This window comes from Melampsora larici-populina (genome assembly GCF_000204055.1).
Source record: "Melampsora larici-populina 98AG31 unplaced genomic scaffold MELLAscaffold_32, whole genome shotgun sequence".
In the NCBI taxonomy this organism is placed as follows: domain Eukaryota; kingdom Fungi; phylum Basidiomycota; class Pucciniomycetes; order Pucciniales; family Melampsoraceae; genus Melampsora; species Melampsora laricis-populina.
In genome coordinates, this window is record NW_006768796.1 from 890,414 (window position 1) to 918,197 (window position 27,784).

The 27,784-nt window shown below is 43.6% G+C and overlaps 8 protein-coding genes across 8 annotated transcripts; 5 read left to right on the top strand and 3 right to left on the bottom strand.

Moving 5' to 3' along the window:
• Positions 1–247: 247 nt before the first annotated feature.
• On the top strand, positions 248–802 carry MELLADRAFT_65245 (uncharacterized protein; the record flags this gene model as incomplete). Its single annotated transcript, XM_007412679.1, has 1 exon — positions 248–802. One exon carries the CDS (start codon positions 248–250, stop codon positions 800–802), a length of 555 nt encoding a protein of 184 aa, XP_007412741.1.
• A 656-nt stretch (positions 803–1,458) lies between these two features.
• On the top strand, positions 1,459–3,105 carry MELLADRAFT_89776 (uncharacterized protein; the record flags this gene model as incomplete). The annotated part of the gene is made up of 2 exons (XM_007412680.1): positions 1,459–2,858; positions 3,051–3,105. 2 exons carry the CDS (start codon positions 1,459–1,461, stop codon positions 3,103–3,105), a joined length of 1,455 nt encoding a protein of 484 aa, XP_007412742.1.
• A 6,002-nt stretch (positions 3,106–9,107) lies between these two features.
• Positions 9,108–9,212, bottom strand: MELLADRAFT_124508 (uncharacterized protein; the record flags this gene model as incomplete). Its single annotated transcript, XM_007412707.1, has 1 exon — positions 9,108–9,212. One exon carries the CDS (start codon positions 9,210–9,212, stop codon positions 9,108–9,110), a length of 105 nt encoding a protein of 34 aa, XP_007412769.1.
• A 5,767-nt stretch (positions 9,213–14,979) lies between these two features.
• MELLADRAFT_108877 (uncharacterized protein) lies at positions 14,980–15,914 on the bottom strand (the record flags this gene model as incomplete). The annotated part of the gene is made up of 2 exons (XM_007412706.1): positions 14,980–15,012; positions 15,093–15,914. The coding sequence occupies 2 exons, from the start codon at positions 15,912–15,914 to the stop codon at positions 14,980–14,982; spliced, it is 855 nt and encodes a 284-aa protein (XP_007412768.1).
• A 1,068-nt stretch (positions 15,915–16,982) lies between these two features.
• MELLADRAFT_78452 (uncharacterized protein) lies at positions 16,983–17,784 on the top strand (the record flags this gene model as incomplete). The annotated part of the gene is made up of 3 exons (XM_007412681.1): positions 16,983–17,048; positions 17,124–17,340; positions 17,431–17,784. The coding sequence occupies 3 exons, from the start codon at positions 16,983–16,985 to the stop codon at positions 17,607–17,609; spliced, it is 462 nt and encodes a 153-aa protein (XP_007412743.1).
• Positions 17,785–18,047: 263 nt separating this feature from the next.
• MELLADRAFT_117197 (PAB-dependent poly(A)-specific ribonuclease subunit) lies at positions 18,048–22,613 on the bottom strand (the record flags this gene model as incomplete). The annotated part of the gene is made up of 10 exons (XM_007412705.1): positions 18,048–18,310; positions 18,384–18,634; positions 18,734–18,868; positions 18,938–19,118; positions 19,216–19,321; positions 19,383–19,495; positions 19,564–20,650; positions 20,752–21,783; positions 21,866–22,237; positions 22,303–22,613. 10 exons carry the CDS (start codon positions 22,611–22,613, stop codon positions 18,254–18,256), a joined length of 3,645 nt encoding a protein of 1,214 aa, XP_007412767.1.
• A 137-nt stretch (positions 22,614–22,750) lies between these two features.
• Positions 22,751–23,202, top strand: MELLADRAFT_108880 (uncharacterized protein; the record flags this gene model as incomplete). The annotated part of the gene is made up of 2 exons (XM_007412682.1): positions 22,751–22,819; positions 22,882–23,202. 2 exons carry the CDS (start codon positions 22,751–22,753, stop codon positions 23,200–23,202), a joined length of 390 nt encoding a protein of 129 aa, XP_007412744.1.
• A 616-nt stretch (positions 23,203–23,818) lies between these two features.
• Positions 23,819–27,702, top strand: MELLADRAFT_72481 (uncharacterized protein; the record flags this gene model as incomplete). The annotated part of the gene is made up of 15 exons (XM_007412683.1): positions 23,819–23,957; positions 24,097–24,262; positions 24,371–24,787; positions 24,864–25,202; positions 25,323–25,533; positions 25,622–25,811; positions 25,882–25,922; positions 26,009–26,023; positions 26,095–26,169; positions 26,262–26,387; positions 26,468–26,550; positions 26,626–26,690; positions 26,768–26,803; positions 26,880–27,036; positions 27,118–27,702. The coding sequence occupies 14 exons, from the start codon at positions 24,233–24,235 to the stop codon at positions 27,226–27,228; spliced, it is 1,896 nt and encodes a 631-aa protein (XP_007412745.1).
• Positions 27,703–27,784: the final 82 nt, after the last annotated feature.

Here is a 27,784-nt window from a genome sequence, read left to right on the forward strand (position 1 = left end):
TAACGTTGATTCAGACATCAGCATAAATGCTTATAGAGAGAACAACGCGAGTTGAGGAAAAATTTCCCAGAACCGATCCAAGGAAAATTTCTCTCTCAAGTTCTCTCCCACGCCTGATCAACGTACACCAGTCTTCAGGAACTCTAAGTTTAAATACAATTTACGAAAATTATATATTTAACCTTTTCAAATATCAGCTAACCAAGAAAGTATCCGGATTGCAATAACACACGGATCAAGACACGAAATGGTTACATTTGCACAAGAACTTATAGAGTCCAGAAGACTAGCTGAGCAAGCACTAGCTAATGGAGAGTCAGGCCCTAGTACAAGGAGTAGATCAAGAAACCGAGACGGAGATCAAAATGAAGAAATAGAAGTTTACAACCAGAACGAAGATGATCCTATCGAAGGAATTGAGGAAGATAACGGGGACGACCCAAAGAACGACTTCAACGACGAAGAACTAGAGTATGTGGAGGAAGAAGAAGAACGGAAGTTAAACAAGACCGACAACATACCAATTCCTCCATACGGGAGATTAAGGCAACCGAGGGATTCCCCCGACGAAATCGAACGACCAAAGGGTTTGGCCATGATAAACGTGGAGAGGGATCTAAGACAAGGTACAGACCATGACCAAAGTTTCATCCTGCATATATATATACTTTCATCCTTCTTAAGATCCTTTCCCCCTTTCCAAAGACATAACTCCAAAGACATAACCTACCCCTCTCCCAATTCCACGTCCTATCCTCTTTACAACTCCACATCATTCCGGACACCATATCAACTCCTTTGAGGTAGCCATATATGCACCATCCAAAGGCCTCCGAAGCCTAAGAAACCTATCCAAGGAGCGGTATAGATAGATGTAGATGTGACCATCACGTACCACGGATAAGGAGAAGATGATGTTGATGTGTCCATCGGAAAAACGAGACAAGGACTGGGTGTAGACGTGTCCACCAGGAAAGTCGAGCGATGTTGAAGTGACCATCTGTAAATAGAAATAAAAGTAGGAAATGATGTTGATGCGACCATCTTCCGGAAGGCCAAAAAGTAATCCAGAGGGGACAAATATCACATAGAGAAGAGGACGTCAGAGGAAATGTTCGGCTACCGTGTAGTAAGAGAGTCCATCCCACGAAGAGGTGGAGTACCGTTACGCACAACGAGATGACCAAATAGTCGGAAAACAATACGGCACAAACGTATGCCGGACAGATTGGAAAAAGGAAGAAATGACCTCAGTGACCAGACTTAACCAGACTTAGTAGAGGGTTGATCATACACACCAATTCACAATCCATCCCCCCCCCGGAATGAGTGGAGGAAACGGTTAAGAAACGAGGAACTGACATAATACCGTTATCATCCTCCCGGGTAGATGCACAAGACGAAAGCCAAAACAGTTGGTGGCGAGCAATAGTCAAATCCTTTGACGAAGGCAACTTGATGCTAGGACAAACAATGCTGTCAGCTTATGAAGCAATGTACGGAGAAATCCCATTCAACCCGGAAGCGAATGATGGCAGACAAACCGAGGCCCCCAAAGAAAGAGGGAGGACAAGACAGCGACGTCCCCGCACGGAGTCCCTAATCCTAGATGAGGAACCCGTCACGGTGGAAATGACCAGAGACCAAAGACGACCACCAGATGAGAGAATCACAGTCCAAGCTAAGTCGACGAGAGCCCCTCAGAGCAATCCCCCAACGGGTCCCAGGAAGGAAAGAAAGCGATCTTTACCGGTTGAAGAAGATTCAGAGAGCGATGCTTTGTCAGACCCCGAAAGAGAGATCAACTTCGTTGACGACCAAGAGCTGTCAAACAATCACCTGCTGAAGTTATCAAACGGCCTACATCAAAGAATGACAAAATTACAAGCATATGTTCCGTTAACTGTTTTCAATGCAGACTGGATAGAGAAAGACGTAGAGAAGGCTGGTCTCAAGAAGGTCAAGACCGTGAAGGAGCTCCAAGAAGGAGACGATGTGCCAACTTACTCAGGCTTGACTCCAAAAGACAAACTCCTGCTGTCCTACGGCGAGTGGATGGACTGCATAGATCTATTCATCAGATATGTCGAAGAGTTTTACCACATGGAACGAACGGCAGAGATGTTCAGGAAGCACAAGGCCAACGTAATTGATATTAGGAGATCTACATTGTGCTGGATGGTTGCCTTGAGATATTGCATCAAAGTGAGAAAGTTAGTCATGCAGAATAGAACCAAGAACGGCAAGCGACAGATGAACAATGCAGGTATCTTACACCAAGACATTCTACGAGCGGCCAAGGACAAAGCTGAAGTATGCGGCGAAAGGAGCTACGCGGAGAACCCGTACACGACCACGACCGGCGAGAACAAACTCCAATCATCCAACGGGAGACCCCTGGCCAAGAACGAAGTGTCCACATCAAGCCAAGATGCAAACGGCTGGAAGAATAGTTCAAAGAGCAGAAGAAACAACCACAACAGCAACAATAAGCGGAAGAGCTTCGACCGTAACATCAGCTATAGGAAGAACTGGAAAACCGACTATCATGGCGGAGGCCACGGAGGTGCATCATACCACCAAACACAGAACACCGGCTATTATTCCAACTGCAATCATCATAACGCCCCCTACAACAACACCTTCCCCTCATCGTCCTCCGGTTTTCACCCATTGGGCCCATACGGTGGAAACGTATACGGTAGCTCCTTTCATCCATCGTACAGTCAAGGTGGATCTATGGCAAGCACGAGCAAGCCACATAACCAACTGGCAATCGTGGCAAAGCCGAGCGGAAGCGGGCAAGGAGGCGCTTTAGCCATCGTGAATAGACAAAACGGAGGGGGAAAACAGAACTGGTAAGACCTACTCACCTCACATTGTCCGTTCAACCACCACACCTAACACCCCCCCCTTTTTTTTTTTTTTTTCTTCCCTTTCACCCCACTCTTACGCACGTTTCTCCTTTGCACCCGTCAAAAATCACCAAAGAGGTTCTTTGTGTAACCGGTGACACCCTCCCTGATCCCGTCGGTCAAAGCCTCATCGAGCGGTGATGCCCAGGGCGGTTGGTGTGAACCCGGAAGGCTAGGAAAAGACTTATAATATATCTAGTCCTAAAAACAAAGTGATGACGTTGTCAGAGGTCATGTACAATGTGATAGTTTGAATGATAGTGAATAGAAACTAGAACCGTGCTCCAAGTCCAGTTGTACACATATGTATCTAGACGTCCTGACTTGCAGAAGAAATGAAACTCACAAATGCCTCATGTGCCCCTGTTCAACCATTTAGCAGCATCCGAGAGAGTAATGGCGTGCCAGACCACGAAAACACGATGGAAACGGATGAGAACAGTGAGGCACGGCTGAGAGCAGAGAGGACGCCAAGTGCACAAAAGACCCCAGGCCATGGCAGCCAGAGTGTCACGGGAAAGAAAACAGCGTCAGCCGAGCTAGAGCAAGAAGGAGAGAGTGAGTCACAGCTAAACTCACGTAGCAGAAGAGTTAGGAAAGCATACTGATGCGGGGACTGCTGCTCAAATAGGCGAGATACCAGAGCTAACACCAAACAAGGAATGGCCGTCATCAGTAGAGTGCGAGATGAACCTCGTAGAGTGGGAAAAGAAACTAACGCAGCTGGGGTTGCTGGAGAAACACAAGAAGATCATGGAGGGTTTTCGAACGGGGTTTGACCAAGGCATACCGGAGCACGTTGTAGAACTTATAACCCAACAAGGGTTATACAGAGCTGGAAGAGGATAATCTACTAATAAAATGACTAGTAGAAGTTGTCTAAGGACTGCTCTTCTAAAACAACACAATCAGAAAGAGCTCTGTTGTATTGAGTACTGATAAGGCACCAGAGAAATATAACTTCACACGTAATTTTAACTTCAAAAGCACACTTTGTATTACTATCAACACTGCTATAGTGTTATTCCCAATTGATAACTGAAAAAAAATAAGCAATATCTGATTGATATTATTCCCAATAAGTCTTTATGACTATAAAACTAAAGTAAATTTCTCTTTATAACTGTAATAAAGGGCGTATTTAAGTGAACAGGTACTATTAAAATAAGTTTATGATGATAAACAAAATAATAATGGCGTAAATGATAAAGAAAAAAAAAAAAAGGGGGAACAACAGTCCCAAAACCCTCTCAAAGTATATATAACAATGTACTAGAACTTTTACAATGGTCAACAGCCTCAAAACCAATCAAATCCGCCCAAAATTCCCTAAAAACCCTATGATGACGCAATGTAATGGTTTTGTTACTAATAAATGATGTAATTTTCACAGCTAAAAGTGATCAATGACGCAATAATATGATGTACAGCACTTCTTATGATGAATACAGGTGATTTTTTTCTTGTAAACTAGCTGAAAACCAATTTTTGAGATTACGAATTTTTTCAGATGTGCTCCAATTTTTGATTACTAAAGTGCATCTTGTAGTCCACGTGTTACTGATCATTTCTGACACCTACATGACCTACTTCTGATGAGTGATGAGTAAGATATTGAGTTGTGAAGTTAAGGTTTTTAGTGTTACATATGACTTGTGACTGTAAATTCGAGATTCACACCAATTCTTTATTTGCCTTATAACTTTTTACACACACCTCCGTTACTAATGATTTAAAGTTTGTACATTATGTAATCCACTCTTCTGCGTTGAATGAGCCATCTACCAACCTATTCTGACGTCATTTGACATATGTAATTAGCTGAAAACCTCCATTTTCCACGAATTTCACCCATTTTCTTCACTTTTCACAGCTACTACTAAGCCTTTCTTGCTCATGTAATATTACATCATCATCTATAGCCTTAAAAATCCCGGAAAATCCTCTTGGCAACCTTAAATTCCATCACTACCACTATTACACAACCAAACTACACGTGTACCTCTTGTTTACCAACTTCGAAAAAGTGCTTTCTTCCTAATAACTTCTGTTTCTACTTATCAACCTTGAAGATTAAAATTTTCATAGTATCATATAATGTTGTTCTTTCATATTCTAACCTCATAATACCCATAACTGTATTTTTACTAACCTAAAAACCATTTTCCAACCTTTATACCTATAATTTCGAATTTTTCTTATGTTTTTCTTTCTTTCTTTTTGTAATAAATTTGTAAGTAAACTATAATGATCTTAATATATAATGTGAAATAAAATAATGTAATGTTGACCTAATGACCAATACATAAGCCTACAAGAGCTTCAATTGATCAAAAACCTCCATTTCGAATTTTCTTTCCTGCTGAATCCTGCTAATAAACTGGTAAACTGGTAATTGTGAATTTTTTAATTGATCCCATAAATTGATCACCACAACGTCCTAAGAAACATACGCTTCTACTCCCCGATGAACCATGATAGATCGAAGGAAGCAAACAAGATCATTCGGGAGAAGTTGCAGAAGGAACTAACAGCCGGCCAGATGAGAGGGCCTTTCACAGAGGAAGAGACCCTAAGGAAGGTGGCATTCTTCAGAACCAGTCCGATGGGCGTGGTAACAAACGGCGACGGCACTAAGCGTATAATCAACAATCTGTCATTTCCTAAATACAACAACGACCTGCCATCAGTAAACTCGTTTGTGGATAAAGACAAGTTCAAGACAACTTGGGACGACTTTGCAAAAGTCGCCCTATTCTTTGCAAATTCGAAGGGAGAGTTGCTCCTGGGTATCTTCGATTGGGAGAAGGCTTACCGCCAAATCCCTACCCATCCCAGTCAGTGGAAATATCTAATGATAAGAACAGACGACGGCTCGATAATCCTTGACACACGAGTATCCTTTGGAGGAGTAGCGGGGTGCGGAAGCTTTGGAGGCCCCGCCAACGCATGGAAGGATATAATGTGTTTACACTTCGGCTTCAACATCGTCTTCCGGTGGGTCGACGATAATCTCTTTGTAAAAAGTGTTGACAGCGGCAACAGCACAACAATGGAAGATGTCGTAAAGCTGAGCGCGGAGCTGGGCGTAAAAACTAACAAAGGCAAATACGCGGAATTTGCCACCGAACAAAAATATATTGGCTTTATCTGGAATGGGCGCGACAAGTCAGTGAGACTGCCAGAAGAAAAGTTGGAAGCGCGAAAACAACAGGTAGATGAGGCAATTACGAAGAACGGGCCGCACACATTCAAAGAGGTAGAAAAGTTGAGAGGAAGGCTATCTCACCTAACAAACATATTGCCACAGATGAGATGTTTTTGTACAAACATTGACCACTGGATGGCGAGGTGGAAAGAAAAGAGAGCTCCAAGAAACATGCCAAAGGAGGTGCTAGATGATCTGTGGGAATGGAAGAGGGTACTACAAGAATTCACTAACCTGAAGCTGCTTCCCAAGAAAGAGTCGATCAACATGGGTTGGGTGGGTGACGCAGCGTCCAACCACGGAATAGGTGTTATGATAGGTAACCGCTGGGCCCAGTGGAAGCTCAAAGACGGTTGGGACCAGAAAGACGCGCTCGGAGTGAAACGCGACATCGCCTGGGCCGAGACGGTGGCGGTACGTCTGGGGCTCGAGATGATGGTCCAACTGACCGACGTGCGAGGGAAACGTTTCCTGTTCCTGACCGACAACACGACAACCGAGGGGGCGGTACGAAACCTCAAATCGAAACACGTCGCAGTAAATAACGAGTGGAGGTTGATACAACGGAGACTGGCTATATTAGACTGCGACCTAGAGGAAAAGAGGGTTACATCGTTAGAAAACGACGCAGACAAGCTATCGAGAGGAATTAGAGTCCGGAACTACGACTCAGATCGATTACAAATAGACGTACCAGAAGACCTGAAGGACTACATCGAAAGATCCAACGTTCGACTGTCCAGCCCTGCCAAGTAACCAAGAAATATATAACCTCCGAGAAGCCAGACCAAACCAGACGACCACATCCAGTATGACAGGCAGACCTAGTTTCGCGCAGATAGAAGATGAGATTGCCGACGAGAAAACGAAAAGCATAGCGAGACACATGGTCGGAGGGTCCTGGGCAGATTCAATCATGCAAGGATACACGAGTGCGGTATCAAAATTTAAAGAATACATAGAGGAAGATGGGAGAGACTGGAAGTCAGCCATACCGGTACAAGCGAACGACATCTACGGATTTATCGTATGGGCCGGCGAATCAAACATAAAGAAAGAGACGTCAGCCAAAAGGACAGTGAAAGCTAAGACAATTGAGAAGTATCTTGCTGGACTAACCGCATGGCAAATGGCGACCAAACTAGAACCCCCTGACCTAAATCAAAAAATGATAAAAGCTTTGATACGAGCAACGGAGCGAGCAGAAGAACGAAAGAAGCTGGACGGAGACGTCGAAGGCAAGACAGAGCCAAACGCAGTGAAACAACCGATCCAGACTCAAGAACTAATCGGTCTAGTATGCAAACTAGGAGGTAGATCGGAGTTGGAAGAAGTGATCGCGACGACTGCCCTGGTAGCCTTCTGGGGCATGATGAGGATCGGGGAGCTAACTAGAACCAAGAGGAAAGATGGGATGTTGATTAAAGGAGATGTGTCTTTCGAAGGTAGCGGGGAAAAGAAAGTGGCGGTATTAACCTTGTGGCGAGCAAAAACCGCGAGGCCCGGTGAATCTCAAACCATCCGTATCGCATCTCAAAGATCCATACTCGACCCCGTAGCTGCATTAGAGCGTGTTCTAGACAGGAACAAGAATCTGAGAGACGATGAAGTACTATTCGGGTACAGTTCGGGAGGTTCGAGGAAACCTCTAACGAGGAAAGTGTTCATTGAAGGATTGGAAAGTCTATGGGGGAAGGCCAGCGTCAAAGTCGGAGATTGGACGGGTCACTCCTTTCGCATCGGAGGAGCGTCACTCAGGTGGAACCTGGGATGGGAGAAGGAACGAATCATGAAACAGGGAAGATGGCTTTCGAGCGCAGTAGACGTATACCTAAGGGAGTATAGCAAGGAAGAGTTGTCTGAAGCCAAAAACTTGCTTTGGGCAATAGACCAAAGGAATAGAGACGGAAACGATGGTAGGTGCACACATCACGTTGCAGTCCCTATCATAGAGTCTGATGAGCTGAGACATGACCAAAATTCAACAGAAAAATAATACGAGGAAGGTTGGTCGACAAGTGATCGACCAGGTCCAGAAGTGAACAAGCGGATTAAAGTTCAAGACGGAAACTTCCCAGTACAATAAGGGACTATCACCAAGAAGCCTGAGCCAGACGGGTAGTTCAATTACGAAGCCAGACAGGAGTTAAAGTTTGCTCAGTAGCTAATACAGACAGAAGTGTATAGATCAAGTTGTGAGAAGCAGAAGAAATACGAACCTTGTATGCCGTGCCCCCTGCGAGCTTTGGGACTCCTCGACATGCCGAGCCTCGCCGAGTTCCCGTCAAAGTGGGTGGTGCCGAGCCCCCCCAAGAGCCCCCATAGTGCACGTGCTTGGCAAACGGTCCTGGGTTTTGCGTGAGATAGAAAGATTTTTCCGCCTCACGCAAACCAGACCGGCCTGCGGCCGCCATCCCAAAAACCGGCTGTCTCCCAGTGAAAGACACAAATTGGGAGATAGTCAGGATGGTATATATGTTAAAGTTACATATATGATTAAGCCCACAAATTAGCAAGTCTTGAAACTTGCTCTCACCAAATGGATTGGTGGCGCCAACCAAGGTACGACTTGGCGCAGAGTTCCATGACTGAGAGTAACATTGATTCAGACATCAGCATAAATGCTTATAGAGAGAACAACGCGAGTTGAGGAAAAATTTCCCAGAACCGAGCCAAGGAAAATTTCTCTCTCAAGTTCTCTCCCACGCCTGATCAACGTACACCAGTCTTCAGGAACTCTAAGTTTAAATACAATTTACGAAAATTATATATTTAACCTTTTCAAATACCACCCACCCACCCAGCGTGCTTGTGGGACGGTCCTGGGTTTTGCATGAGATAGAAAGATGTTTCCGCCTCACGCAAACCAGACCGGCCTGCGGCCGCCATCCCAAAAACCGGCTGTCTCCCAGTGAAAGACACAAATTGGGAGATAGTCAGGATGGTATATATGTTAAAGTTACATATATGATTAAGCCCACAAATTAGCAAGTCTTGAAACTTGCTCTCACCAAATGGATCATGGCACCAAAAGATTGATTGACTGATACAAAGATCACAAAGATGGTGGCAATGATGCTGAGATTCATGATGAGATTTCTAATTGGTTGAGCAAGGCTTAGTAATGTAATATTGTGGCAAAGTTTAGGTTAATTATCTCAAAACTCACCAGAATGCTAGAGCAACAGGGTTTGAGAAATTGTGTGTGCGGGCAAAAACGGATAGTGTATAAACCTGTCAAAAGGGCAAAGAAAGGGACCATAAAGTATGAGCTCAGTCTGTTTATAAACAATATCTCCAAAATTGGCTGAAAAAAATTGGCGAGAAACATACCCAGACAAGTGTGCAGGTTAGACAAATCACTCGATGAGATGATTGGATTGGATGGCAAATCATCATCAAAGTAGGCCACTTTTATATCCGTTGATGACTGCCTGGGTCAATGTCTGTCCGACTCTTCCCGGTCATCAGGTTCTGGAACATGATACTGCGTATGCTAGCATCGCCTTATGCAGATTCAGATCACGATTGCTTTCAACTGTGGACATTGTCGTGTTTTGGAAGGTGGAGAAGCTAGTTGTGGCCATATATGTCGATTTTCCTTTGAATTTTTGGTCTGCGCTTTCAGCACGTAAAACGGCTATTGTCGACCATGTTTTGCATCGCGGAGAAGCTGAGTGGAAACCCGAGCGTGATGATGACCTAAAGAATGACAATCGAGCGAGTCAGTTTAATTTTTGTAACAAGCATCAACATGTATGTAATACAACATCAGGCTGGATAACACGATTTGCTGAGAGGTGAGAGAAATGAGGTGGAGACAACAGGCGGAGCCGAATGATATATAAGCGAGTGGTTGATATACGGGGATGGGTATCACGCAGCCCCTTATCGGAAACACAGAGTGGTGTATGAAGCATTTCTTTTGACCTTCCCCGCTCCGCTCAAATTGTGTAAGTCTTTTGGTGTCTGAGGTTTCTATTGGTTGACATTAACAGTGTTTTTTTTTTTTTTTTTTTTTTTAAGTGTCATTAGAGCCGTAAGGCTATTAGACACTGCATATTTTCCAGCACCGGTAAAACCCCTCTGGCTGTGTCAGGGGAAAGGTTGCTGTTGGCTGTTTCAACTAGTCTACATTATGATGATGTTTTTAAACAATGTGTGGCGCTAAAGGATGTGGTGAAAGGAAATGGATGTTTCAAGAATTTAATCTCTAGGGGGTTGCCTGTTTGTTGGCAGGTCTTCTTCTGAGATCTTTGCCCAGCACCAACGATTTTTCAATCGCCATGTGCTGTTGCAATATGCGGCTATCGCTTTGAAAGCCGCCGGTTTGTTGAGAATGGATGTGTTGAGTGGGAGTTCGAGCTCTTTGATGACTTGTTCAAGTTGTTGGCGTTCTTTGTCGTATTTTGTGCATGTGAAGAGAAAGTGTTCTACGGTTTCAACACCTTCCTGGCATTCACAGCTTGGGTCTCCTGTCTGGTTAAATTTGCATAGATAATGGTTTAATGGGATATGACCTGACCTTAGCTGAGTGATTGCTGCAATCGAGTGTTTCTGGAGTTTGTTCAATTGTTTCATGTGTTTCTTTTGTTGAGGTTTATGTCCTAGTCTTTTCAGGTCGTCTGGATTCTTGATCTCCGCGTTTTTTGTTCGCCATTCTTTAATGGCTGTGATGAAACTCGCTGCGTTTGGGGTTGTTTTGAAAGTGCTTGGTAACTTTGTGTTCGCTTTCTTGTTGGCGATTTTGTCGACGACTTCGTTTCCATGTACACCTGCGTGACCTGGACACCATCGGATTACTATGCGCATATTGGGGAAGGACCTGTGTAAGTACATCATTAATTTGTATGTTTCTTTTCTGTCGTCTAATGTTGTGATTGGGAGTTTGTTTCAACGTAGGTCTTTGATGACGCTTTGGTTGTCGAGGAGGATGGATGTTCGACGTGTGTGAGGTGATGCGGTGTGTAATGCCATTGTGAGCCCCATTTGGACTCCCCGGTATTCCGCTTGGTATATACCGTGGGTTCGTGCTGTACCTAAATGTTTAGACACTGACTTGTTAGTGTTTTTACACCACGCAGCGGCTGCTGTGGTGCATTTGGGGATACGAGAGCCATCAGTAAAAATAATTACATGTTCCAGAGTTGCAGTGAGGTTGTTGGCCTCTCTCTTTGCTAGGCTCTTGGACTCTTGGATAATTGTTGTATAATTTGAAGGTCGGGTTAAGATGTCTGTCGGATCTAAAGGGATCTGTTGTATAAATTCCTCCAGCTCCTTACTGACCGGGTGCTGAAAAAATCGATGGAAGGGGTTGTGATGACTTTTTGGATTCGAATTTTGAGCTTGTTTAACGAAGCTAAAAATTGGTGAATAAGACGGTTTTGTTAATGCATTTGCCATGAAATTCATGATTTTACCCTGCAGTCTTATCTTCGGGGGTGTGAGGTTCGAGTCGTGTATTAGAAAAATGGTAGGCGTGGTTGATAGTGCTCCTAGAGCTGCTCTCGCGCACATGTGGTCGATTGTACTTAGTTGCTTGGTGAAGTATTCGGGTGGTTCGAATGGGAGCCACGCTGCTACCCCATAATCCAGCGCAGTATGAATGGTCGTGGTGATTAAGATGTTCATGAGTTTTGGAGAAATTCCCCATTCTGACTTAGACAGAGTTGTGAGAAAGCCGGCGCGCTGTTGTCCCTTGGTGAGGACCGAGTTTCTATGTTGAGAGAAGGTTAGTTTATCATCAATCTCTATGCCGAGCCACTTAGCCTTCCTCTCTGGTAATATGTTCTTCCTGTCGAAGAAGTTGATAGTTGGAGGGTCGTCAGTTTCTTTTGGATTAAATACAACCCAGAAGGTCTTTTTGATGTCAAAGATCGCTCCGTGATCTTTGGCCCATTCGTTTTGTCTAAATGCAAGTGTCTGCATCTGCGATTGTAGTTGGTGCTTGTCTCGTGCTGTGGTGAGTAACACTACATCATCAATGAAACCTAACGCTGTGGCGGTTTCGATCTTGTCTGTGATTTCGAGTAAGCCGTTGTTGTACAGGAGATATAGAAGAGGTGAGAGGGGTGATCCTTGCGGGAGCCCGTGGGTGAGATCAAACGGTTCCGATTCGAATCCGTTAAAGGAAAGTGTGGTCTGTCGATTACTTAGGAATCCGTGTAATAGGTTGATAGTCTGGCTGTTGAAACCCTTCTTCTCGAGGATGGATAGCAGTCTGGGGTGGTGGACGGACGGAAACGCGGACTTGACATCAGCAAAAAGAGCACCTACTATATGTCCTTTGGTCCATTCTTTGCAAATCCAAGAAACCAGATGTGTCAATGCTTTGTGTCCGGATTTGTTGGGTCTTCCTCCATAATGACCTTCATGGAGAAGTCGTTTGTGTTCCACTTGTTCTGATAAGTGTTTCGTGAGTATCTTTTCGTAAATCTTACTTAGGGTGAGCAGGAGTACGATTGGACGGTACGCCAATGCAGCCGTGTAGTCTGGTTTTCCCGGCTTCGGGATCATGATTGTACGTGCTTTCTTCCAGTCCTGGGGGATGAGACCGGTTTCTGTGACTTGCAGAAAGAGACTTCTTACGTGGTTTTTGACTTTATGCCATACTCGTTTCCATACCCAATTCTGAAGGCGATCTGCTCCAGGCGCTTTGAGTGGTGGTACGCTCATGACAACCGATTTGATATTCTCTTCTGTCAAGTAGGCGAAGAAATCTGGCATCGTGGGATCTGTTGGGCGAGTTTTGGTGTCAAGGGGGAATTGTATGATGTCGGGTTCCGCTATTCTGCAGGGTGCTGTGGCAACACAGGTCGTCTGAAAAAGGAGATTGGCTTTCTCAGCATTAGTGTTACAAACATTACCTTCTTTAGATATTAGAGTGTTGACCAATGCTGATGGCTTGCGTCCTGAGGCAAATCTCTTCGCTTGGAAAAGAGTGTCATGAGTGAGGGTTGAAAGGTAGGTCTTCCAACTGTCTTCTTTCATTTTCTCGACTTTTTTATTGAAGGTGTTTCTTGCTTTTTGATATAGAATCTTGTTCTCTTCTGTTTTGTTTGATTTGAATTGCCGGTGTAGTTTTTGTGCGGTCTTTCTGAGGGGATCGAGGATTTCTGGTCTCCACCAGGGTTTGTGTTTGCCTGGAGGAGCCTTATTCGGCGAGTTATTGTCGAGTGCGGTGGTAATTGCAGATCTCAAGGCTCTGTCAAAGGCATCGATTTCGTCCTGCGTTGTGAGTCTTGTCATTTTGGGTAAGGTATTTGTTAGTTCCGTAAGCATAGTAGGTGTTTCGACCTTATTCCAGTTTTTTTGTCGGGACGTTTTCTGAGTGGTTGTTGGGCTTGTTGGAGACTTTGTTTTGAAAGAGGTGATGAGGGATTGGTGGTCGGAGAGGTGATTGGTTATGTCTTCATTATCAATGAAACATGCCCGGATTACCTCATCTAGTTGTTCATTGACCCAAACTAGGTCGATCGTTGTGCCTCTGGTCGTCGTTGAGCTTAGACCATATGTCGGTTCGCCTGCTGGTGAGCGCAGCCGGAGATCCCATTTCGACATTAGATCAATAAGATCCTCAGCTTTCTTGTCGTATGTGTCACTGTAAGATGGGTTCCATGCGGGTGAGTGGAGGTTCGCATCTGTAACCACTATTGTGGGCAGAAGCTGGATGGTAAGGGGGAGGTCGGACATCAGTTTGTCCCAGGCATCAAAGCCTTTGAAAGTCAGCGGTTCGTTATATACATTTGAAATGAGGATTGAAAAGTCGTTAATAGTTAATTTGCATGTCGTTATGTCACGTGAGGTAGAGAAGATTGGATTGATGGCCACTTCGAGATCCTTACGAATGTATAGGCAGGATCTCGGTCGGGATTCCTCATTTCTTGCTGCTGGTGTTGGGCTAATGAGGATCCAGTTTGTCTGGTTTGATGGGAGGTAATCAATTTTGTTCACATGAGGTTCTTGAAGCGCTAAAATAGAAAACTTATTAGTGATATCATGGTTAAAGAGTGAGTGCATAACATGCGGTGAGCGGTGACAATTCACTTGTAGAATTGAAGATGTGTCTTGTTCGTTTAAAATTTTTTGTAACCGTTGTTCTAACATTGACTTATATTCATGTCATTGTTTTCTACGATTACGATCTTTGGAGATCCACTTGGGTTGAAAGGCGGGAGGTTAGCTGCAATTCTGGTGGGGCAGCTTGGGCTGAACGGATGATGGATGATGTCTCTTGGGTTGGATGCAAAGAAAGCCTTAAGGTTTGTTAAGGGTTCAAGTTTTACCTTTTTCCTGGCACATGCCGTGCATTTCATTTCTGTTTTACCTTTCTCAGGGCAGTTGTGTGAGTGGTGTTTATCACCACAAAAAGGGCAAAGAGGATCCAACGGGCACGAAGGCGCCGTGTGACCTACCTTTTGGCAGTTGTAGCATCGGCGCGGAGGTGGGCCACTTCTAAACGTGAGGTGTTTGCCTTGCCCGTGCCAAATCTTATTGGTTATGCATTTCTGAACCTGTTCTTCGTTCTTCAACCCTATCAAGATGGACGAGTGTCTCTTACTTGGGTCATCTAAAATCTTTGGGTTAAGCCATCGTACAAAAAGCATGTCTTTGAGAAGCTCCCCGTTACATATTTGTAGTTCCTCAACATGATCTTCTACCTTTGGATCAAATGTGGTTGAGATACCGTTGACTATAATCTCGTGGCGCTCTTCCTTCATCTTCAAGGATTTCGAGAAACCTTGAATCCATGTCCGGGGCAATTCTTTGACTTTTCCGGCAATAGAAGCCGTTTCAAAGTACATGTCAATATCATTTGACGGGTGGCGTCTTACGCTCTTGACTTCAATGGATGCTTCATCCTCCGGTTTGAGCTTGATCTGATAAGCCCTGAATGCCAGGTTAATTTCCTGTATTAGTTTGGCGTTTGACAGTCCTGGGTGCGAGATCTCAGACCCCGGTATATGGACTAGCGATATGATGTTGGTGGGTTTGGCTTTTGGAGCCGACTTTTGCGTTTTTTGGGTTTTGGCCTGATTGGCCTTCTGGCTATCTGACGTGGTTTGTGGTGCGTGTTTGGACGCTGCGAGTGCATATGAGGGGGCGGTTGGTCCCTTTTTTTGTTGTTGTTTTGGTTGTAGATTTTCTACTGCTGAAGTTAGGTAGGCCATCTGTTCGGTGAGGGCTGCTAACGTATCATCTGTAGCTTTCCCTTTGAATATTATAGGTCGGCTCTTTGACTCGGCTCCAGCAAGGGCTGCTGGAGTCGTGAAGTTACGCCGAGCGTCATCATACATGACTTTGTCGTAGACGGCTCCTGTTAAGACTAGGATATCCGCCGCGGTCTCGACATCGACCGATATCTTTTGCGCTTTCTTCGACTTGTTAGCAAGTGGAAAGCCAGCTTTGATTACTTCCAGGAGTTTGCCCACCATCTCCTTGAGAGATCGGGATTCGGCTCCTCCTGGGAAAAGGTCCTGCATTCGGTTCGTCCTAGGACTCCCCGTTAACTCGGACGCTTGGTCCATCGCAATGATGCCCGGGGTATCCAACCTGGAACGTTTCTTGGCGAAGTTTCCCAGGTCGGATGACTGGATCGATGGGGATTGAGAGAGTCCTTGACGAAGGCAAGCTTTGTCGAAGACGAGAGGGGTTGGGGGTTCGGTCGGTTTGGCCTTTTCTTGAGGCCCACAAGGATTGATAAACGCGTTAGACGCGTCGCGAGTTGGGGCAGTGTTCTTCGGAACACCCTGCTCCTTCTGGCCCGTGTCCGAAACGTCGTCGACCTCCATATCGACCGGTATCGCGTGAAGAAGGTGGATCGAGTGTGACGAAAAAGTAAGGAGAATGAGAAAACGAAATTTGGACGAGTACTTGCGCAGTCACGGACCGGGTCACGTGACTAGTTAGTAATTCGTGGTAAGAAGTCTCTTCGACCGACATTAACAGTGTGTGTGTCAGTGAAGACAGAAGGAAGCCAGAGGAAGCCCTCACCGCCGCTACAGAAACCAAACGGTATCACCAATTTTGTGACCGCTCAACTCGTACTCGGATTGCGGCTCGAGGCCTTCGAAGGAGAGCTTCAAGCGCTTCCATTGCAAAACAAAAAAGCTTTTCCCTTTCATCTCATCTGGCGCCACATGTTGCAATTTGTCACCAGTCCGACGTTGGTTAGAGAACAGCACGCCATTTACATATCATAACCTTGATGGATTATGCAATGCATGGCTGGTTGTATTGATGGTTCCATGATCGCCTTTCAGCATGTCTGCCCAGTGCCGACTTCTAGAATCGAAGCGCATCAAAGACCCAAGACTGTTCTTTAACTTGGATCAGTCACACAATCTTCGACATCCAATTCAGTATTCCACCTGCATACACGCAAGCTTCAAGACGTTTATTCAGCTCTAGATCACTCATTCTGCCGAGTTTGAATTGTGAGAATGAACCAGTTTGGTTGCAAAAGGAAATCTCCTGAAATCTCTCATGGGTTTTGAAAGCTCAAAGAAGCTTTAATGCATTGAAATTGTCGATTTTGAATGGAAAACCGAGACGTCAAAGCCTGGTCTGATTTTAATTTTACACAATCAATTTGACCGAAAACAAAAAGATCTCAATAGCCATCGATAGATGGCTTTGACTGTTTCTGACATCATGAAACCATTTCTGGTGACCTGGGAGAAATTTCACCAATCTTGCCCTAAGAGGAACAAACTCCTCAAAAAGGGAAGTACTAGTGACCTCAAATCTCCCCATGATACGTTAAACACACTATATTTATTACCCTTGTTGCATTCCCTCAAACGTTTTAAAACAAATCCCACTAAATCCTTTCTTGAATTCACAATTTTCACGCCAAGATGTCTGCAACCCCCAATCCATCAACACCCACCATCGTCGTCCCTGCTAATAACATACCAGCACCCGTAAGCAATAAGTCCATCAAACTCTATACACATCTCTTCGCTTTGACTGATAGAAAACCCTTACATATTTCATAGACATCACCTATGGAACCTCAAAGTCCAGCTTCTAAAGCAGCTCTAAAGAACGAGAAAGCTTACAATAAAGTATTAATAAAGGAAGCAAAAGCCGAAGAGAAGAAAATCAAGAATGCAATCAAAGATGGAAGTCATGCTACTAAAGCTGAACAAAAAGCAGCTAAAGAAGAAGTTAAAGCTAAGAAAGTTCTAGATAAAGCCGTAGCAAAAGAATTCAGTAAGTTTTTTTGTCTCCCTCAAAGTTTTTTTGAAGTCAAAAACATCTTTCATTAACTCTCTTTCTTTTGATTTTGACGTTTTCTTTTAGAGACGAATAAGAAATTACTTTCTGTTCAAGCTAAACATGAAAAAGCTGTACTTGATTTAGAAAAAGCCAAAGCGAAATTAGAATTAAAAACTACACATCATACTACACAAACTAATTTAAGAGATCAGAAGATGGAACTAGTGAACAGTTTAAGAACTCGTGGTTCTATTCCAGCATGAGATTCTTTTGTCTTCACCTTTTATCACACCCCAACGCAATACTATCTTTTATTGAACTTTTCTTTTCGTCTTTTTCTTCTGGTTTATCTTTGATTTCTTAGACCTTTTTATAACTTTTTTGACCATATATCATAGTCGTACATTAGCCATCAATACCACCTCTGCTTTGACTTTTTTTGCGCAACTTGAAATCTATGAACCCAACTCATTGTCATATTGCCTCAGATATGACACACCTTGTGACGTCTGTGCCCTTATGATAGTACCTATTGCCTGAGCCTCAGTTTCCGTGCCACCACACATACTCGAGAAATTTTTTAATTTTCCAAACAGCAATAAGATACAAATACTACCAATTCCTTTAATCCGTAAGCTTGGTAAGCAAAACTACTCATTCGAGTCCAAAAGAACCCCTGTCGACAATCCATCAGTTCAAATCGAATGCCCAATGTGACTCATAAAATAATTCCAATAATCCATATCATACATACACATTGACGTACATATACAACAGGTTACTAATTCATTTTCGATAGGACACAAATATCTGAGAGAAAGAATCAAGCTGTATGCAAGTTTATTGAAATATTGCACAAAAAACCTACAACTGATAGATATAGTGAACTTGAATGTCTAAGAGTATATCACTTTCCTGCACCGATCATCGGGGTAGATGGAACGGCCGCAACCACTTTCCAACCCTAAAACCAAAAAACAATCAATAACTTATATGAGTCTATCACACACACATAAATTAAGTGAAACATTTCTTACCATTGCTTTTCCTTTTCTATAAACATCTTCAAGTTCTTCATCCCATCCACCTTCATTAGCCAATTGCCGATAAAAATCAAATAAATGTAAAGCAGTTTTAGCATCTTCAATCGAATCATGTGTACCTGCATTTTGTATATCATGTTTTAAAATTAAGAAAGATAATAATCGAAGTGAAAGTCGTCTTTGTCGACTCGGAATATAGTAGAGGTCTACTGTATCAATAATCTGTGATGGTGGAACATGTATATCTAGTTTCCGAACACAGATTACGAAGAGCGAAAGAACACAAACATCAGGTCTGAAGTTGTGATTATGGGCAGTCTATAGATATATGGATGTAACTCAACTAATGATACGAAAATCCTTTGAAAGTCCGTGCCCAATGAAAGTACACCCCAGATCCACTAGCAACCGTAACTTTTTATAAGCCACCTTAAGTGGTACAAGTGTATGAGGCGATGATCGATGATCGAGGTCACCCGCTACAATGAGATCAAAGTGAATCAATCAGTTATATTCTGAGATCGTAAACAAACTTGAAAATCACAAACGTCGAATTCCGGAATACTCAGTAAGATAATCAGTGATAGGCTCAGATGTTTGAATATGATCATCAATAAAAGGTACACCGGTTTTAACTCCTTCTCCACGAAGAACTGACACTCTAGCTAGCGTCATACGACTTGGTCGTCGCACAATTCGAGTTCCATCTGATCTATAATCCACTTCCTCCTTCACTCACACAAACAAAAAAGATTACCCAAAACAAGATGAAGCAACTTCAGTATACACCATAGCAGAGAAGAATCTAAGTGTGATGGAAGCTTACTTGTTGAAGCGATACAAATTCCGCATCAATCGCTACCAATGCGCCCTTCTCAGGGAGCTCAGCTTCACTCAATACCTGATGCCGAATCTTGGTTGCGTCTCGTCGTCTGATCGAGGACCACCAGGATGAGCAAGCAGATTCTATAAATGATGGAAGATTGAACTTACTCAGATACATTGATGTCTTCAAGTAATATCGAGCGATCCATGTTGGTAGGCAGCATACTGAAATCGAGAGCTTGGTCCAAATCTTTCCGCCGATAGTATAGAACAGCAGGGATCTGCAAGAGCGATCAACAGTTGTCAAGCTACTTATGATAAGAGGGATTTGATGGACTTCTAAACTAACCTTCCAAGCTGCAGGAAAACCCAATGCCTCATCCTCACTAATTTTTCTGACCAAAAAGTCATTGAACAGATGCCACCCACTACCGTCTGCGACCTTGACAAGTGCCACGAGGTGTGGTTCTTCATCTTCTGCCTCAATTTGTAAGACCATTGAACATAGTTCGTATCGAACGCCATCTGCAGGTGCAGGTACTGGGTAATCATCCCCAATAACCAGTTCAGCCGTCCCAGCTCTTGTCGCAATTGAGATTTCAGGTTGCAGGAATCGATGCGAGTGCTGCTGCTTGCTATCCAGCCAAAAGTCTAGCTGTTCGACTGACGTCACACCCGCATGTAGTGCTAGTATTGCCGGCAGTCCCTCGCGTCCCTCGACGCACGTCTCACTGTCGAAGACGCGTCGCCAACGCTGATGACTGTTCTGACCGCACTGAGAACAAGGAGACTTGGCGGTAGTTTCTCGCGCCAGTGAATGACGTAGGATGGTACATAAATCGGAGCCAGGGGGCGATTCGTTAGATAACGCTCGACGCGGGTAGACCAATTCAACAACTTTTGCAACAGTCGGACGTGCTGAGGAATGTTGACAAGTGGGGCATACTTGCTCGGTCCGCCAATTCGTGGCGTATATCACGGCAACTGGATCGACAATGCCGAGACCGGGCTGTTTCCGCGCATCGTCGGTCATCTGCTCAAGTAAGAAATGATGACATAACTGTATGAGACTTGAATATGACCGATGGGGGTTGTTGGAGCTCGAGGCAAGTGACTGGGAATCAGAGCGAGGTCGATGGAGAAAGAAATCCTGGTGGTGGTGGTCCATCAATGCTAGAGCGATAGCACGAGGATTAATGGAAAAGGCGCGTGAAAAGTTGGTAGTCTGACAATTTACACCCTTTGCGTCGTCCATCATCTTGAAGAGAAACCCAAGCTCGCACAGCATACAACTGGTGGCGCTACAGGTAAGAGTGATGTGCGACTCGGCAAGGTGTCGGATCGGAAGAGTGTGGTATAAGACTTGTAAGAGAGCATTTGTGTATGAGTTGACTATGTGTGTCTCCAATCCGCTATATTTTGTACGATTATAGAACCTGTGAAGGAAGCAGAACTCTGACACTTGATCAGCAGACTGATTGCAGTTAGGATCAAAGGTCACAATGGCTATATAAGAAGGTAAGAAAAGAGAGCCTACCCAAAATCAAAGTCTTCAATCCCAAACTTGCTGTATTTGATCTCAACTTGACGATACCACTTAGGCATGTCCTCAAAGTCTTCAAGAGTGAGTCCAGCTAAGAGGGTCTCTTCCTCCAAAATTCCTTCAGTGCTCTCTCTTCGCTTTCGGCCTTGCATCATTTGTTTTTCTTTCTCTTTTTCCTTCTCACTCCTAAAAAGGGGAATACTAAGCCGACGGCGGGTGTCGGTAGAAGACCCTTTTCCTACTCCAGGAATGATTCTTCCAGCAACTGAATGTGCCGAGATGGCTCCAGATGAAAAAGCAGGTAGGCTAGCTTGATAGCGTTTAGACTTCTTCGAATGAGGCAGATAACATACTTTTTCAAACTCTGTTCTACCATTTGTACTATAGACAGGATTGATGGATGGAGAATATTGATAGGGAGAATGGAGATGATGTTGGTGAAACTGTTGCTGTTGGCGTTGATGGACAGCCGAGAGCAGATCGGGCTCGATACTGGGCCGAGCTTGGAAAAAAGGGGAATAGGGTGTGATGTAGTTTTGAACCGGTATGACTGAGAGTAACTCAGATGAGTAGAATGGCATTCCGACAGTACTGAGAGGTGTATCATCCGCAGCCCAGTCGAATAAGGCGTCGTTGAGTTCAGGTTGTTCGTCTGGAAGCTCTACTGGCTGAGTGGCTCTACTCCATTTCATTGGTCCATGAGGAACATCTGAAGCAGTACCTGTAGTCCAAAGATGGACAACGCTGTCAGCATCCACATAGGCAAGACCTTCGCCCGTTCCCGCGATACATAGGTCTGTTATATAGCTGCCACAGTCGAGCTGAAAGAATGAATTGGCGGGAATGGGGTTGATGATGTCGAGAATTTGAAGTTGACCGAGCGATGAGGCTATGAACAGCGTTGAGGACATGCGAGGATGAAATCGAATCAATGACGGGATTGAAGGGAAAGTGATCGGAGGTAAAGGGCGGAGGGCACGGACGTCGAAGACTTTGACAAGAGGGTCTCGCACTGGATGACCTTGCCTGTTTGTTCGAGCACGAAAAGGATGATCCGATCAGTTTTGATGACCAATACGAATGAGTGACTTTGGAAGGATTGTTTAACTTGAGAGAAAGTCCGCAAGTGACGAGATAATTGCCTTCGGTCTCCATTTGTTCAAGTCCAGCGTAATGTGCCATCATAGAGTGTTCCTCTTTGAGGGTGTTCGGATCGCGCAAGGTGACCACACCAGATCTAGCACCGCAAGCCACCAGGTTTTGAGAACGCCTTATATGAGTGATAGGTGGAAAGTAAGTAGGATCATGGAGCCCGCTGAAGGCAGTGGATGGAACAGGGGCGGTAGGGGTGATGTCTAGTTTGCGGATCAAAGCCCCATTAGCAGTGTTGATGGTGATAAGTTCAGGCTTTGATCCAGCAATGACCAGCTCGTTTGATTTTGTACTGCTGAAAGCCATCGATTGCGCATCCTGAGCATGTCTGTGAAGAGGGAAAGAAGAAGTTAGTTAAGGAGAAGACGGGGATGACGCGCAAGTGAAGCTAACTGCGAAAACCATTGAGGTAAGCCTCTACGACTCGTCGACTTTACAGAGCTTTCTCCCAAGCTAAGAACCGCTCGTTCGGAAATCAAGAGCTGACGAGTTGGAGTTCGATTAGAGTGAGACTTGAATGAGGTGTAGCGATTTAGACACTTCGACTCGTCGTTTGAGCCACCAACCCCATTAGGGAGGAAATGAGAAACGACGGTGCCGATCGAAGACCCGGTCCAAAGTAAGTCGGCGTATGGATCGAAGAGAATTGAAGAGACATCGCCCAGGAATGTACTCGAGTAAGGCTGCCAAGGAGCTGAAGGCATTTGTGCTTGAATGAGAAGGAAAGCAAGAGAAGGTGAGTGGTCAAATACACCCTTTGAAATTGAAATTGACTTGAACCCCTTCACAGAGAAGATACAAAAGCGCAGCTTCCTGGCTCTCTCTCGTGATCCGCACGCTAATGACCACTACATACAGCACAAGCGGCACTCCCTTGACTCCAAACGAACATGGCACCACAATCCTTAACGTTAGTTCCTCAGGCTCTCCCAACACCTGGTCAAGAAATAATTTGAGGATTTCATCCGGCAGATCACGCTACACCCCACCAAGTTCTTGATCAGACCAGCTGGCAATGTACTCAAAGCTTATCCCGAAAAGGAAAATATGGCCGAAACAAGCAAAAACATCAGCAACGTTAGAACTCGACGGCTGACGGATCCCCTCCCGCTCTCGTGGGACTCTGCGGCAGCTTGGTGCAACCAAGATAACAACTCATCAGGCGCACATTTGGAACGAGCTAGGACTGATGTGATATTCCAAGCAGAATCCCGAGAACTGCAAATAGGCCTAACAATGGCAATCCAAATGGCTTTAATACACAGCAAACAAACATTGATTTTCCTCAAATGACGACTTCGCGTTTTGAGCTGAGCCTGGAATCCGAGTATCAGTAAGTGATTTTTGATACCGCACAATGGACTTTTCGATTGATTCGTTGTCCGTGGTCAAGGGATGCTTGGCATTCTAAAAACTTCTGCACGTCGGTCTATACGTGCGGCATAGGTGATACTCGGAGGTTTTAACACCGCTCTCTGGTCCTGACCGGTCTATGATCAGATTATATGAAACGATCGGTCGCAGCGTTGAACTTGCTGTGAGGATGGCAAGTCACGAATCTGAATCTCGAACTTATCAATTCCTGTTCCTGAGGTCATAATTCCATGCGAGATCAAGAAGTCAAACAAAATCGATCGCTAGCATTGTGAGTTGGGTGTTGAAATGAATCTAGCCCTGAGCCTGTGAGAAAAATCGCATTCAATGAAATGCTGAGCCAGATCATCTAATTCGCCGGAATTGCTTGCAATCTTACTGTGATCAGAAATTGTTTGTGGTCTTCCTAATTTCTAATATCGTCGGTGCGCTGGTTTGGCTATACCTAAAAAGGTAAAGCAAGAGTGACAATTGTATAACATTCTAGGTGCAGACTTCATTTGTTTACCTTTTGACCTTTGATTTGAGTAGAGTTGTTGAGTTGCTGGGTTCTTTTGATCACCAATCAGAAAATATAGTTACTCCCGAGGATCTGTGAGCCTTTTCAGGGTTTCCACCTCAACCACTTGGCCTTAATCAGGTAGCGTGTTGGTTAACCGGTCATTTTCTGCAAAGTGAGTCGATCTTTCATTCCAAGCTGCATCCTCTTTCTGGGCCAAAATCGTTTACGGAGGGACTTTAGAGCAAGAAGGACTGATTCTAATCTCCGTCCAGTGCACTCTCAACTAACGTACCCTGTTCTCCTACATAAAGGCATTCAGCCAGGAGATATTCTTAATCCTCCAGGATATTCAACTTGTTATACCTTTACTCAATCTTACACCACTGCGCTCATACTTGGAAAGCGCCCAATTTTGCAAACTCACCTTCTTAACACACCGTCAGACCAATGTCAGACCCGAAAGTCTCAACCCCTCCTGTGTGTAATCTTTTGATTATTCGCTACGACGCGATTTGGTAGAAAGATGATGATAGCCTAACTAATGAACTTTCTTGATTGAATACTATTTGATATGGAAATTAAAAGACTCCAGAGCCCAAGCAAAACCCGTCCGAATCCTATGAAGATGATACCATCGAGGCTGGAGTAATCCCACCACACACAAATCAAATCCCTCAAGATCGAAATGCTGCCGAGGCGATCACCCCTGAAAAACTACCTGCAGAGGACCATAAATCATTTTTAAATGAAGCTCCAAACTCGCCAGATCTCAAGATCAAAATCGAATCCGATGAAAAGGGAGGTGAACTTACAGATCAACTCAATGATGGATCCCAACGGAATACAATTTTAAGAGGAAAACGATTAGCATTGGCTTTTGTCGGAATGCTATTGTCTGTATTTTTGATATCTTTGGACCAAACTATTTTGAGTCCCGCTTTGCCGGTCATTGCTTCTAGCTTTGATGCTCTAGATCAAATCGGATGGATTGCTAGTGCATATGTATGTTTGTTCCCTTTTTTAAAAAAGACTCGAAATTGAAGCTGATGTTATAAAATATTATTTCAATTTTTCTTAGCTTATCACTCAAGTCTCATTTCTCTTACTTTATGCACAATTATTGGTGACCTATAATCGACGTTGGATTTTTGTAGCAGCGATCTTCATTTTTGAACTAGGCTCACTAATTTGCGCCGTATCGCCCAATCTGATCAGCTTAATTATTGGTCGAGCTGTCTCTGGTTTGGGAGCAGCCGGAATCTTGATTTCATGTCTAAGTATCATCGCAGACATCACAGAGCTTCAAGATAGGCCTAAGTTGCTTGGTAGCTTTGGTGCAGTATTTGCTACTTCTTCTGTTGTTGGACCACTTCTGGGTGGGGCTCTCACTGACCGTTTGAGCTGGAGATGGTGTTTTGTAAGACTCATCAATTTTGAATCATCATCTTTGTATTCAAAACCGTTTTTTCGGTTATTTTTGAATTTTCTGACATATATTGTTTTTTTCATTTGATTTGATTCGATTACGCTGGACTAGTGGATCAATCTACCTTGCGGAGCTATCACTGTCCTTTCAATATTTCTTCTAATACCCAATACACCCTCTCCACCGTTATCAGAAAAACTTCTTGAATTGGTGGATCACAGATGGAATTCAATCACTTTCGGAAAATGGGTTCCACCTCATCATAGTGTTCTTCATAAACTTGGTAGTTTAGATTTTGTCGGAGCATTCTTAATGGTTGGACGTAAGTGTTTTTTCACATATCTTGACCTTATTTCAGAAAAGCTTCATATTTTTCAAAACTTAATTTGTTTTTGTCGGAATTCTTCCAGTTATTATTCTCTTAGTTCTTCCATTACAATGGGGTGGCAATAAATACCCATGGGATAGTGGTGTGGTGATTGGAACTCTCTGCGGTTTTGGTGTAATGCTCACAGCTTTCTTGTTATGGGAATGGAAAGGAGTCGATGCAAAGAATGGGAGGGGACTTTTACCTTTCAGATTATTCAGAAGTAGAACTCAGTACGTTATCTTCTCTTTTTTTGTGGGAATTGAATTTCTGATCTTGTGACTTTCTCTTTATTTTGCATAGAGTTGGAGCTTGTTTACAAGCCTTTTTCATCAAATTATCCAGTTAGTTTTGTTACTTCTCTCTCATTTTCTTTTGGATTGCCGCACAAGATATAATTACTGACTTTATCTTGATGTTTTACATAAAGTGCTCAGTGTAGTTTGTGAGTGCTCCAATATCATGCTTCCAATATTCCAAAGCCTTACTGAATAAAAAATCGAAATGATATTCTAGATTTTCTTCCGATCTACTTTCAAGTCGTCCAACATGCCTCAGCCACCAAATCTGGTATCGATTTAATTCCACTCAGTACGTCATGTTCAATCTCTCTTCAATTTGATTTGAAACCTTTCACAATCGACTCTTTCACTTAATAAATAAATTTTGATTCTCTTTTTCAGTGTTATCAATCGTCTTTTGTTCGGGTTTAGCAGGTTTTGCAATCAGCCATACTGGTTATTACTGGCCTGCATTGTCAGTTGGTTCAGTGATTCTCACCATTGGAACAGCACTTCTATATACCCTTGGTATGTCCATGTTTCCAAGCAGTTATTTTCAGATCAAGTGCGAGGATGAATTTTCGTTGACACTTGGAACCCTTGAATAGATGAATATGCAAGCAATGCAAAAGTCATTGGATTTCAAATTCTCGTTGGTGGAGGACTTGGTTTTATCCTTCAAAATGTAACTGTAAGTAGTTAATAAAAAATGGTGATTATGCAGCTAGAGCTTAGGCCACTGACCACGATGACAATTTCAATCTAGGTCGCGATCCAAGCAAATGTAGAGGACAAAGACATTCCACAAGCAACAAGTTTATCTTCCTTCTCGTGAGTATTCCCAAAATCGAAACAACTTGTAGGAAGGAGTGTACTTTTTGCTAAATTTGTCTCTTGTTGCCTTGAAGACAATTGATCGGTGGAGTCATCGGTATTGCAGTAGCGTAAGTCCACTTTCGTATAGTAGTATAAATCGACCGTGCTGCATCGTTTTTTGACTTCACTTTATATAATTCAAAGGCAAACTATCTTCAACAACGCTTTGAGTGTAAACCTGGAAAAATATGCACCTGACGCACCAGCGGCACTTATCCGATCCTCCTTAGAGGAGATCGGACAACTTCGGGATTCGTTAAAACCTGGTGTCATTCATGCCTATACTGAATCTCTAAAACAGGTCAGTTTCTTGGAGAGTTTTCGTTTTTGAAACAAAAAAGAAGGCTATTTAACATGATGGTTTATGATATTATTTTGGTAGGTTTATATCTTAGGTATCGTCTGTGGCGTTGCTTGTTTCTTTGCGGCATTTTTGGTTAAGAGTAAGAATATCAAGAAGAGAAAAAATCAAACATCGAAAGAGGCTGTTTGATTTGAATTTTTCGTCACCACTCATGGCTCTGATGCCGAAATCTCAAACTGTTCTTAAAGAATAAGCGATTCCACCTTTTCGGTCACTTCTGCGCAAATCAGGACTTATGCAAGAATTATAATGTAATAAAAGGGTCACATAATTCACTGTAAAAGCCATTTGTATCATTGAATCTCCTGGTCAATAATTGACAATCTTCATCATGCAGACTTTTTTCTCGTTCTTATCATTATATCTCGTTATGGGTTTTTTCATTGAGCTTGAGAAATATGTGAACTTCGATAATTTATGTAGTGTAGTTGTATCAATCCCTCTCCAAGTTTTCTTGCACTTTGTGGGTGCTATGCAGTGTTTCTACTTCGATTTGTTTCTCTATAAGGCATCGTACTTTGGTCAATTCAGTCTATTTGTGTGTTGATGAAGTAGAATCTGCTCTTTCTTCTGTAATTACGATAACAAAGGATTTGGAGTTGCAAGAGACCGGTTAATCCAAGTTGTCGATAAGCCACGATATTCTTTATGTCATGACCCCCTATCTTTTGAATTTCCAGGCGCG